Genomic DNA, 14125 nt, shown 5'->3' on the forward strand with positions numbered 1-14125 from the left:
ATTCCTAATGTCAAGCGAGATATTTTTATTCGAAAGATTATTTTCTTTACTCAATACAGTTTTTACAACCTATAACACATTAACTACACTGTACTGTAAATTCTGTAGTTAACCTTCAGAGAACTTTATTTTAAAAAATGGCCTAATTAAGTATCTTATTGTTTTCGTTAAATTAGATGGAGTTTAAATGTGGTTGTATTACGCTAGTTTGAAGGTACTGTAAGCCAATCAGTTACACTTACTATACATCTTTGTGGTTAGCATAGAGAACTAGAACGTTGGATGCCCTGGCCCCCCTCCCCCCACTTCCGCTGCCGTTGTTTTCAGTCTTAGTGCTAGGTGGTCATTTTTGACTTTCTTTTTAGATGTACTGTATCAAAGTGTGTTTTAAGCTCTCGGTCTACAATTAGACTACCCACTCCATAAAGACAACATTAAAATAATAATTCATTAATTAAAATAGCCTAATTTTTTCGCTTTAGCGTAATTTTGGAAATATAATAAAATTATATAATCTTTTCAATAAGGTTGTAAGAATCAACGCACATGTATATTCTCCCTGTGACTGATTTTTGTTAAACCATACATACATTTTTGATTAACCATACGTTATCACAGTACATTGTGCAGCTGATTAATTACAATTCCTTTTTGATAATTAGACAATGCAAAAAGTTTTGCATTTATTTTGTCTATATTTTTGTCTTTGGTTTAAGTAGGTGGCATTCCTGACAGAAAGAGCTTGAATTCGTAAGACCACCAGGCATTGCAATCAATATAAATTTCCGGTCTACATAGAAGGGTAATTTTTTAAAATATATTTTGTCAGTTTGACCTTTGCGCTGGCGTCTAGGTACTTCGAAATTGCACTCTCATACCTTACAACAATACAATTATTTTTCTTAATACAATTTAGGGGAGTGCACCCCCTCCACCCCAGATATACTGTAGTACAAGAAGAAAACGTACTGTTAAGAAACAAGAACCTACATCACTTGCACTTGTGGGGTCAAAATGACCTTGGCCTGCATTTTAGAAGCATGGAGGCAAGGCAGGAACCCAGTGTTTGAGAAATTTGCCAAAAGGGGGGGGGGGCCAAGTCGGACAGGTGGGTATGAACTCCGGCTCTGTAGATCTTTGATCTGGCTTCTGGAATAACATCCCTGATAAGAATTGACGCATAGTATTTGTATAGATTGTATGCATCTTACAATAATGATGTTAATAATCTGCATTTGCTATTTCTTTGCCTTTTGAGTCATTATATCCCTAGATAAATTACTTGAAAAAATTGGGTTCACAGGGACGACTTTATGTTTTAAGATGATGATCATGACGATGATAATGATTTGTATCACAATTTTTGGATCTGCATATGATTATTGCTGTGTAATGTAATTTAAAAATGAAACCATTATTTAATCCCATGTTACCTATAATCAACCAATCAAATAGCACAATACATAGGTGTTGTGGTAATAGGTTGCAAAAACATGGCAGTGATTATAATTTTGAATGAAGTGGTATTCTATGATAGAAACAAACACCTCAATATATTGTTAAGAATCTGGGAATGTTTATTTAAACAAATTTAAACATGTGTGGTAGTCTAGTAAACAGTATACAGATTCGAAACCTTTCTGATGACTGGCCTTAATAGTAATAAAAATAATCATTACTAAGAATGAAAATTTGTTTTGAAGTATCAAGAAATTGCATATTATGCAAATTATAGCTATGATGACCTATCATGATAAAAATGCACTATGCCTGAGTGCAGTAATGCGCACATAACCAGGATTGCTGGATACCAGATGTTCTCAAATGTGCTGCTCTGAATTTCTGCTACACATTTTAGTTTCTAAAATTGGTAGGTTTTCAGAAAATGTTACACAACAGTACATACTGTTTAGAATTTGAATACAATTAAACGTGATTCAGTTTAAAAGAATTAGGCATAACATACAATACATATTAAATACTAAACACTAGTGCACTAAACTAAGATTTCTTACAACTGCAAAAGATAAATGACTAGATCTAGCCTAAAAAATATACATATCTTTGACTAAACTGCTTTACAACTCAAAGGAGATAATATCTACATACACTTTGTACATTTCTTATATTTTTACAATATATATAACATTTTATAAATGGTAATTTCCTATTGAAATAATATATGATTTGATAGTATATTATAGTATCAGCATGTCTGAAACATGAACACTGCCCTCAACATTTGTAATAAAGTTAAAATAGGAGTTTGGTAAAGTTGAATAATCAAATACTCAACATTGTAGTAAAAGCATTTACATAAATGATGTCGAAATAATTCCAAGTTCAAGCTAAAATAAAATAGTTGTTTGGTAAAAGTTGTCATAAATTTGAGTGTTAAAAAAAAATAGGTTTGCCATCTACAAAAAAATATAACTACTCGATAAAAACCCTGTCTTCCTTCTGTAACAGCCAACTGGCACACTTTCTCTATAATACTTTTTTTTAAAAAACAAATCGCATATTAACACATTTTTATACAAATCAATTTTATATAAACATAAAATACAAATTTAAATATAAATAAAATATGAAATGTAAACCATCAATTTCTCAAACAATTCCAAACTGTGATCCATCTTGAGGCAACAATTTCAGTTGGTCCAATATTCTCTATTCTTCTTCAACAAGTTTACCTTTTTAAAACTACTTTTGTAAATGTGTTTCACAGAACACATTGTTTACAGTTTGGTTTCATTGTTCACCGTTCTTTCTCTTTCTGGCAGCAAACACATTTCGAGGCAGTTAAAATCTTTATTTCTCCTGTATTTTGAGTCATAGCTCTTTTTTTCTTCATTTAATTTTATTCAGGAATAATTCCAAAATCTATCTTCGGTCACATATTCACTGACTCTTTCAATCACAATCCATCTCAAGTTCATAAGATTATTGAAAACACCCTGATTTTTTAAATATATAAATATAAATATAGTAGCAGCAAGGAACATCAATGGGGCCCAAGCATGACTTGCAAGCAGGAACCTCAGTCTGTCCACTCCAATCACAAATTGCAATCAGAGGCATCAGTGCCTCAAACATGAATTGCAGTGAGGAACCTAAGTCTGTCCAAACACAAATTGCAATTGGAGGCATCAGTGCCCCATACATGAATTACAACATTTTGCTCCATAAAACTTGTGGCTGCACATATTATGGGTTGGTACTAGGTAACACCAATTGTATTCATCCTTGCATCTTGAGTAAGCTGTGAAATAAACACATGAGTTATATAAAATATGGTTTTATCGCATTCCTTCCAGCATATATATAAGAAAAAGATAGAGGGAGGCAGAGAAGAGAAAAAAGTACAACTTCCAAAACATTAAATGTCAAGTATAAAAATAGCTATATAAAATATAAACACAAGATTATTAATATATAAATATTAGTATAGGTTTAATTTTGTCCAACCTGACTTGAAAAATGTACTGAATATACAGTACGTTTGAAAACACTTGTGAACAAATTCTCAAGTTGTTCTTGAGTAGGACTCGAACCCACAATCTCCAGATAAATATTCAAATATACATAATTATCATAAATAAATCTACTGCAACATTGGCCTAACTAATATTAGGTAAAAAATCTAAAATCATTATGGCAATTATTGTGCAAAGGAAATTGTTAAAACCTACTGTACTGTAGTTTTAACCGTAACAAATTTACCACAAAATTAATAAAAAAAAAACTATTTACTATTATTATTATTTCAATATAATATATATGGTTCAAACAAACTGAATTGTCTCATTGAAAGATAACTTATTTCACACTTTTCAATAAACAATTCATTGTATTTTTTTTCTTTATTTAAAAAAAAAATATATAATATAAATAAATGCAGTACAGTATATTGATTAAAATATTATTACTTTAAATCATAACAAGGTAAATTTGTTATAAGAGCACCCTCTAACTGATCATGTAAATAATACTTTTAAAATTTCCCATCAGATATGTTAAGATCAATTGCTCTTGCTGACAAAATTCCATGGTTTTTACATAATGTGTGATCTTTGTATATTTGAAGAAGTTTAGCAGAGAGTGAGGCAACTGCTATACATGTGAGTACTTATTGCTTTATATTGAATAAAACTTTTGTATTGCAATGAATAAAATCACTCACCCTGTCTAGGGCAGGAATTTGTATTACAACGTTGTGATATTGCTGGTTTTAAACGCATATTACAAATATTGGATGTTGATCTCTTCTTAACTTCTAAACACCTTACTTCCCTAATTTGAACACCACCACCGCATGTCCTAGTGCACTGTGGAGAAAATATACAGAGGCTATTAACAAATAAATACATCTCCTCTGATTGTCTTGGGCATAAATGAGGCATGCTGTGGCGAAATGGTTAAGTTGTCGCACAGGCCAGTATTGAGCTATAAAATATGGGAGCTCAAAAAATTGCCTAAAAATCCAAATTTGTTTTTCACTATAGATCAACAGTTTAATGTCTTATTAATCATGTACCAAAGTATTAGTTCTAAAAGTGGTCAACAAATTGTTTATTTAATATTATTTTGATAGTTCATTCTATTAAACAATGTATGCACAAATAACTTTAAAAGGCAATTACTCAAAATCGTGTTTATCTTGATTCTAAGAGTACTGTACTTTCACTTTCCAATAACTTAGGCTTGAAATGTCCAATTTCAATGAATGACCCCTCATTTTAAAGATCACATACTCAGGTATCTGCAAATACCAATAACTTGAATTTCAATTTTTGCTACAACTTAGCCATTTTGCCACAGCATGCCTCAAATACCAAGACAACCTCTAGATGGCATGTTTTCATGTGTCTAAGAAACATCAACCCCAGACATTGAACATAACAGAGGTGAGTTGAGAGGTTTTTTGAAAGGTATTTCAGCTTCCTACATTCAACGTCTAAATCACTCGGCTGTTCCATCGATTGTAGATGCACTAAATGTTAATGTTTTAAAGTATTTGGTGTTTCACTGTTTCTGGAGCTTTTAATTGTGTAAAATAAAAATGATATAATTTTTTTAAATAATTTTTTGTATTGTAATATATGTTGTATAATATTTTTGTATTGAATATTTACTGATTTTGTAATATATAACACTTTCAGCTGTATAGCTGCACGTATACATTAGTATAACAATGTATTCAATACATATTCAAACAAAGTTTATAATTTATTGTTTCCTTAGCTTTTAATGCAGGGAAAGATTTAACTTGACTAACCTTTGACCAGGATGAGGAGTACCATAGTACTTGTACATTTCGGAGTGCATAACATACATCTTTCTGACAATGTTTTGTTAAACTTATAGCAGGTTTTGTTAGATGTCTACATTCAGAATCAGCTGCAGCTCTATACTGCCCTCTATTGTCCAAATAACTACAACTAACAACTCTAGTCAATTTACCAGGTCCACACGTTGCTGAACACTAGTTGATGAAAAAAAAATTACAAAATATTATATCAAAAGGAAAGAGCAAAAACTAGTTATGGAGTGATACACGGAGTAATCCCATATACTTACGAATTTGAATCTTTCATAAGCAAGAAAGGAGGGAGAAATTCAGCATGCAATATTGAGAAGGGGTAGAAATATAGAACAGTCTGTATATCTGATGCAAGGACTAACTCAATGAAGTGAACTTGGTGTAGCCTATATCTTTCGCATCTCACCATGATCTTAGTACATGACCTACAGTCTGTTGGGAAGGGAGAGGGAGGTGCGATACTTTAATAACCTTGACAACAAAAAGTTATATCCTCTAAATCCACACAAACACATTTTGCTCAGTATATTGAAAGTAATATATCAAATTGCTGTAATTCTTGATAACCTAAATTTATTTCTGAGTGTTTAATTTCTGTAAATTTTGAAACTTTCATAGCAAATTCATACATAGACAGCTCTCCAATTAAAAAACACTTTTAATACTGGGTTTTCATAGGCTTTTAGCAGCTTTTGTCTTTAATTAGTATTACTAAGGTAACAGAGAGGTAACCATTTGGGGTCAGAGAAAATTGGTTTTAATTGAAGGAGTATTGTATTTTATTTTGTTTGTTTTATATCTATTTTATAATTTATTTGTCCTTATAAATCATTATTAAATAATAAAACAAAAATCAATGGTACCTCACTCCAAGCTGATAAAAAAAAAAAAAAAAAAAGGGGGGAAAGAAAAATTACTTATTTAGGCACTTAGAGCCAAGGATCAGTAAGGGAAAATTATACACAAGATGGTTTACATAAATTAAGACTTATACTTTGGCAGAGTGGAGTTGTTTATTGAGAAAAATGCTGGCCTGCATTCTGTGTAAAAATATCAACTTGATACAGCTATTGGTTCCTTGTTAATTCACTGTACCTTCACATATTGTCATATACTGTGTAATTGGTTCTATTTGATGTTATGAAATATTTGTTTTATGCTTATGTATATCTTATTCCAGTGCAGCTGCAAGTATAGCTTGCAAAGCTTTTTAGATAACCCCTCTTTAATACTGTAGTGCTATTTCCTCCCTGATACGTAGTACACTTGAACATAAATAATTGTGCAATTATTCAAAGCTTTTTTTTTTTCTCTTTTACCATTATTTTGTATTTTATCATTTTTATTTTATCTGCAAATCCACAATTTTAGTGAACTCATCATCTTTTAATTATCTATTAATGCAATTTAGACCTAACAACTTTTCGTTGTGTTTTTTTACACAACTCCCATATCAAATTATAAAAAGTTTTAAAAGTACTTTTTAATATATTTGTATTGTGAGATAAGTTTTAGTAAAAACTGAATTGAATTGAACTGACCAGGACACAGGCCATGATGAAGCGAATTTGTAACCTAATTAGTTTACTATTCAAATATATATATAATGATATATATAATACTATAAATGATAATTAGATCTGTAGTATTACATATTATAGTCAATACATATACCTACAAGTAAAAAAAAAGAAAGCTATTATAAACTTGATTATCATATCACTAATTAAAATAGGCAGTGCTATTAGTGACACCAGCCTTCAACGAATTCATAACTGTGAGTGTGGACTGGATTAGAACAATAACATCCAACCAGAATTAGGAATTCATTCAAAACTGGTGGAACTATAGCCACTGCCATTACAATAAATAATGTGTGCATTTACTTGGCTCCATGGGCCTTCAATCCATTTCGGAGGGCATTCATGGTTGTTGCAATCTTGTCGTTTGTCTGGCATGGCCTGTGTGCAATACATTGTTTTTACACGTTTTGTAGAATCTTTTGTCATCTGTCGTACACAGCTGACTTTGCGACGCCGTTTCCCGCCACCACATTCTGCAGAACATTCAGACCATTCGCTGATTTCCCACCTGGATAAATAATATCATTCAGTAAATAACACTGCATACTTGTTGAGATTTTTTTATTAGTACAAAGGTTATAAGCGTTCACCACTTTTATCACACTATTTTTTTTTTATTGGTATTTGTGATTTTTTTTTGTTTCATTTTATATTTATATATTTGCATATTTTAAGGAACAAGCTGTAAAATTGGTGCGAGCTATGTCAAGAATTTATTGTTATTTTGCAGTAAAAGAGCTGGTTATGCATAAAAATACTTTAAAGCAAATTTTTGTAACTTCCAAATTTATGTTTGATTATACAATACAATAGAGGGCCACCTGACAGATATGATTTGGCAATCTCCTTTGGTATTGTAGTTGTATGACTTTTTAATTGTCTTACTTTTGTTAGTATATACATGTTACTTGTTGGTATAAAAAATGAAAAAATAAAAATGAAAGAAAAACTTATCAGTCCATGTAATTTGAACTTGTTGATTCATAGACATATATATATATAGGTATAATATACCTACCCTAAGCATTTACTGTTGCTACTGTATTATTATTTTCATTAATTAAAAGGATAAATGTAATGATTCTGATACTGCTTCAATCAAAAATAACATAATTAACATTAATTGGTCACAAGCTTTAATTTTACATTGAAGCAATGATGGAGAGTTGTATGTAAAAGCAGGTCTAGGCCCAACTCTCTGTCATGTATTTGTGATTATTCAACTTATGTACTCACATGGCTGGACAGGGTTCCTCATTACAGGTCTGCGTACCTGTGAAAGGTTTGGTGTCCAGGTCACAGAAGCTGTCTTCGACTTCTTCAACGTCATCCATCCAACACTGCACAGACACCTGTAAATGGCCTGCAAAATGGTAACCAAAACAATGTCAATCAAGTGGTGATCCTAGCAGGTTCATGCATGAACTCCATCATACCTATCACTTACTTATAGTGCTGTTTGTTATTTTTCTCTCCAAATTTAATTTCCTCCTGTGAGAACTTTCAACCACAAATATCAAGGAAGCCTTCCTGATATGCCAGATTTTTGTTCATACAGTTGTACATTTTCAATCAAAGGTTGCTTCAAGCTGGGCATTCTGTATCCCCCAATTTAGTATTTGACTTTATCTTGTTTTCTGTGCTTAATCCATGAGCATAAGTGAGTACCTAAAAGAATTTTCTACTATTATAATACTTAACAATTTTAGAACTTGCCTGGGCAGGAAATTGGCAAAAGCCCAGATAAAACCTGCACCATATCATTATCATTAAGTGTTTTGGGGGAAAATTATATAGAAAAAGTAAGTAAATGTTTGCAGAGCTTTAGGGTGCATAGGGCTAGAGTTTATCTACTCAGGTTACTCCCAAAAATTTGCATGTACTCATTAATACAGCTGGGTAGCCTTGCCCAATGACACAAGTGAAATGCACAGCGAAGGATTGAAACCCCGACGGCAAAGTTGGGAAACCAAACTATTCCCAATGCGCCAGACCACTACCGCAAAATATATAAACATCATTCATACCTCTACTTTGAAAAATGTTTTTTTTTTATAGATATTACAGACAGTCTAGGGCTGTATATCTTTAAGCACTTTTATAATGTCTACGGCTTTTTGTGCCTTATGTATTTATTGTGCAGAAGTTTTAGTAAGTGCTGTGAATATGAAATAGTACTAGGCCTGTATAACAACCTTATTGATATTTTAATTTATAAAAATTTCTTGTTGAAATTTATGTAAATATTGGAAGTGGATGTCATATTGCTATCCACGTAGCTAAACACTGAATAACAAACATAATTCAATATAATTTTTAAAAATAATCAGGAAAAACAACATGTACAAAGTGAGAACATAGGAAACAATTCAAATTTGATTGACCAATTAAGTAAGGAGTAAGCTTACTGAACCAATTAAGTAAGGAGTAAGCTTACTGAACAACTTGATATGGTGTTCAGTAAGCAGAGAAAAAAAGAAAAGTCAGAAGGCAAAAACCGACTACTCAGCACTGGTGTATGATCCTGAAGTAAGGAGTAAGCTTACTGAACAACTTGATATGGCATTTGATCAAATGTTACCAGATGATGTAAACAAATTGAACGAGATCGTTGTGACCAAGGTCCGTGAATGTGCTGATGAGGTGTGTCCTAAATTGGAAGCAGTGAAGAGAAAAGAACCATGGGATGATGAAGAATTAAAGAAGCTTATTGATGATCAAAGGAATGTAGTTATGAGCAGGTGCAGATGTAGTGCTCACGACTTCTGGAATTTTTTGACTAACAAATTCATATTCGATCCCTGGGTTGATGCCTTGTAGCAGCAGCTGAAAGACAAGAATGGTTGAGCCTCACATTATGGTAAATAACTAGGGCTTGCTAACACTAAACAGATTTTAATACTGTATTTATTTATTTTTTAATCATTTTAATCATGTGAGCTTTACCAATGTGGAACTTGAAGCTCTATTTTTGAGTAGGCAAGTTCTTTTAAGTTGTGAAAAGAAAACTATTATCAAATTTTTGATTTCATTGTTTTTATGATAATACTGAACCACTTCAGAAATCAAAGCTTTAGCAATAAAAGTATCATTCAGTATAAAGAAATAATCAATATTAATAAAATAAAAATAAATAATTTGCATTTTTTACCTTTATTTTCTGCTATTAGTAAATGAAAAGTGGTATGGCCAAATAATACATTTGTTTCTTATAAATCATGGTAATGTGTCCGTATAAACCAATATACGATGACATTATCTAGGCTCAATTTTGATGTGTGTGACCAAGCCTATATGACATTACCAATACTAAAAATAGTAAAATTCTACAGCTGGTTATTCGGATGCATGATCTCGTGGGAATAATTTCACCTGCTAACTTGCATGCACAGGTAGGGTGAATTAAATGGGCATGCCAACTACCGTGTCGCATTATACAATCACATCTGTAGCCCCCAATAGCGCATTAATCCTCAATGTTGCATGATAATTGCTAGGTTATTTACACACGGTTGCTTCATTTCACTTTCATTAAGACGAGGATAATGCACTTGCAAAAAAAATAAGTCTGACATATATTTTGTCAGTTTGACAACACAAACAGGATTTAGGGGGAGCACCTTATCTTCTGGCATCTAGAAAACAAAAATTTCCCCCTACAGTAGTGTTGTCTCTTGATTTCCCCCACCCCACCCCCCTACCCTTTCAGACATCTCTGGGTCCGCCCCTCAAACTTGTATGCAGTACAATACTACACAAAATGGTGCGAGAAATCCTTTGGGCAAAAACAACAAGAGGTAAATCACTAGAGTGTGGCCCACTCAATCCATATACAGTATTCCAAAGGCAGGATTTAAATCCCATGTACTTCCATGAAAAACCACATCAATTCTGAACATGATGACTGTCGTTTTTCAAACATGAACTCTTTTGTGAATTGAGTGAACAGTTGTGTGGAGGTGCAGTAGAACGGCTTGCACATGCTGCAGACAATCACGCAAATCACATGATCGCTAGGGAAAGCTTATTAATATTGCACAAAGCATGCAATTCCATGTAGGAATTTTTTTTTCCATGGATAGCTATTTGAAATGCTGCCAAGCAATGCTCCAGTGTGAATCATTTGAATGAGTACAAACCAATTCCCAGAAGTAGGAAGATTTCCTTCCTCAGGTAGAACCAGCACTCACCTGTTGTGTATGTCAGGTGATATGAGATCAAGAGGTCAAATTTATGAATGAAAACAATATTTAAAAAAATGCTTTATTCAATTTATAACACTTTGCCAAGATTATTTTAAAGGAATAAACATATGATCTTAGTCACTTAACCTAATTGAAAAATCACTTCTACTTCTCAAGAAATAAATATAGGTTTAGGGTATTATGTTTTATAGTGACAAATGGACACAGGAATAATCTATATGACCTAAACAATTTCTGACCTGATTTCATAGAAAAAAAAAAACATTAAATACACAATTTAAAGGAAATATGATTCCTATCATAAATTATACCAAAATATAGAATTTATTTAAAACCATAAATTTAGATCTTTTTATAAAATAATTTTATTCAGTTTTTTTGTTGTGATCTCTTTTAATAGGATTGGTTTAATTTGTTTTATCTAATGGGATCCAAATTCTAAACTCAAGGAAATAAGAATTTGGTAGATAGATATTGGAAATATAATTACAAGAATATTGCTGATAAAGGCTATTATTGAGTGATTGATAGATGTCCATTCCTGCCTTTATTACTCTCAGAATCTTAGTGATAGTACACACACCCGCACTACACACAAGCAAGTTAAATGATCAATGGTTGGGGGTGGAGGATTCATGAAACAAATATTAAAATACGTGTCAACTACTAGGTTAATTATGTTAATAATCAATAACTGAAATTAGGTTCTAAAGAATATTTTAAAATGTAATTTTTCATAAAACTATTATTTTACAGTTATTAATTTTTTTAGAAATAACTAAAACCATGTGAATCATTATGCTCTTCCTCTAAAAAATATAAACTTTATTTTCCAAGATAGAACACAGCAGCATTCAGATATTGAATTGTATTGATCAATAGTGGCAGATCCAGAAATTTGAAACAGAAGGGAGGAGGGGGGGGGGAAGACTGGGGAAGGAATTACAGATGGAGGTTGTAGACAACCTCAGTCCTACCATGTTTGGGGAGCTGAGGTTTGATATTAAATGTTTATGGTGTGGAATTACATCTGCATGCAATTTTATTTTCCCTCATTTTTTTATGTTCACAAATTTAAAAGGGTGGGGCAACCAGACTATCACCCTGCCACCTTCAAACCTCTTATCAAGATTATTCACACAACACGGACAGAATTTCTTCTAAGTTCTGTCACTCCTGATCAGCCAAGTACCTGTCCTACCTGACCCAAGTCAAGCTACACCAAAGCCTTCAAATGACTTGCTATCTTGGATATGTCTTATCTTTGACAACCAAATAACATCACTGATTGAAATATTTCAACAGGACTAAAAAATCAGAAATAGGTGTCACCGAAAATAACCCCATGAATTGGAAATGGACAACAGCAACGCTTCTCCCATCAAGATCTGTAAACGATCCTTGAAATTTATCCGTCCAGATCATTAAACACAATTTTGTCAGGTTTTCAGCAAAAGTGAAAATTACTTGAACTTTTTTTTAAATTAACCAATAAAAACCTGACTGATTTATGTACAATACAGTTTAGTGAATGGAAGTATAAAACCAATATATCTTCTGCCTGTTACTAGTGATACTCTTCTATCTAATTATCTTTTCTATCTAAGGCGAGACCTTTTTCTTATACCCTGTTTAGTGAATATGCAGCTTGCCAATAATGATTTAAAATAAAAATAAAATTTTATTTTTGGCCAATTAGCGTACCCGCCGCCACGAAAAGAAGAAAATTTTCAGAAAAATACAGAAGTTTTTCTTTATTTTTATATGCTGGCCACTGCATTGAAATCTCCAAAAATAAGATATGTATTTCTTCCTAATTATATGAATTTAAAGCATTTAACCATCCCATTATCAGACTGTTTACATTCACCAGATTCAATTTTATTTTTACTTACTCCTCCATCTAAATGTTTTTGGCCAAACTATTTTGCTAAATAAAAAAAATAAAATTTTATTTTTATTTTTTCCACCCTCCTAGCTGACGATTTAAAAAAAACTAAGTTCGCGAAACAAGAAAGAAAGTCTCGCCTAATATGTTAATAATAATAATAATCAAAATATTATATTATTAGATATAGGCAAGCATCCTAACTAAACTATTAAGATTGACATCATCAGCATTACATTCGGTTTAACATCTGTTTTCCGTGCTGGCATGGGTTTGACGTTCAGCTACATGCAATATTACTTACTTCTAATACCAGAGTTTCTGAAGTAGGGCCACTTGCTTCTAAGGACTCTGGTACGGTGTATGATCTCTTATACATGAAACTGCTACCCCCAAAGTCCATTTGTCCCGGCCAATCGATGGTCCAGCTTCCTGTCAGGTAATACTTGTTACTCTCCTTGCTGCGGACCGCCAGGTAACTTGGTGAAGGCTTTTTCTCGGATATTTTAATGTTTCGGGATCCTGATGGAATTTCTACTATTGAATAATAATCTGCAATATTCAATCAATAATACTGTCATATTTTAAATATTAAGGGAGTTTTTCATGTTTCTTTGTAGGGTAAAATTAGCATCTTCATTTACCTTTTTAATATATCTGTTACATAATGTAAATAGTATAGTATACCAATAAAAATTTTCCAGTTTTTGTAATGTGTATATTACATACCCTTTTTATATCTTGTGACAATATTATTAGTAAATATCAACTTAAGTTTTTACACGTATTCCTTTACATCCTATTTGAGTAAAGTGATTAATTGTTACAACTCATGGTGGTTGATATANNNNTCTGAAAGCATTTGTAAAGATCTGTCTCTTATACACATCTAGATGTGTATAAGAGACAGCCATAAACTAGAGTAAAGGTTTGTGTTAGATAAGAAAATAAATCAATTCAGCTGTTCCCAAAATACAAATATTTATACAATAACAAAATCGGTTTAAAAATGAAAATAATGAATATGATAATGTTTCTAAAAATAATTATCAAAATTACTAATCTATTTATAGTTAGTGTAACAATAACTTTAAATCAAGATATAAAGTTTCGAGAAAATGAATTA

General features: G+C 31.9%; 1 protein-coding gene across 1 annotated transcript in view; it reads right to left on the minus strand.

The window, feature by feature from the left end:
- Nucleotides 1-1554: 1554 nt before the first annotated feature.
- The window catches only part of LOC117114999 (A disintegrin and metalloproteinase with thrombospondin motifs 16-like), a 96852-nt gene continuing 84281 nt past the window's right edge, over nt 1555-14125 (minus strand). The window contains exons 17-25 of the mRNA XM_033258629.1: nt 13304-13551; nt 9614-9732; nt 8143-8283; nt 7210-7414; nt 6976-6997; nt 6187-6197; nt 5279-5485; nt 4184-4328; nt 1555-3262 (exon numbers count right to left, since the gene is read on the minus strand). Coding sequence (XP_033114520.1) covers nt 3150-3262; nt 4184-4328; nt 5279-5485; nt 6187-6197; nt 6976-6997; nt 7210-7414; nt 8143-8283; nt 9614-9732; nt 13304-13551 — 1211 coding nt within the window. The 3' untranslated portion in view covers nt 1555-3149. The remainder of the gene's footprint in view (nt 3263-4183; nt 4329-5278; nt 5486-6186; nt 6198-6975; nt 6998-7209; nt 7415-8142; nt 8284-9613; nt 9733-13303; nt 13552-14125) is intronic.

Source organism: Anneissia japonica, unplaced genomic scaffold (assembly GCF_011630105.1).
Source record: "Anneissia japonica isolate Jap-2015-1 unplaced genomic scaffold, ASM1163010v1 scaffold119_len492752_cov174, whole genome shotgun sequence".
Lineage (NCBI taxonomy): Eukaryota > Metazoa > Echinodermata > Crinoidea > Comatulida > Comatulidae > Anneissia > Anneissia japonica.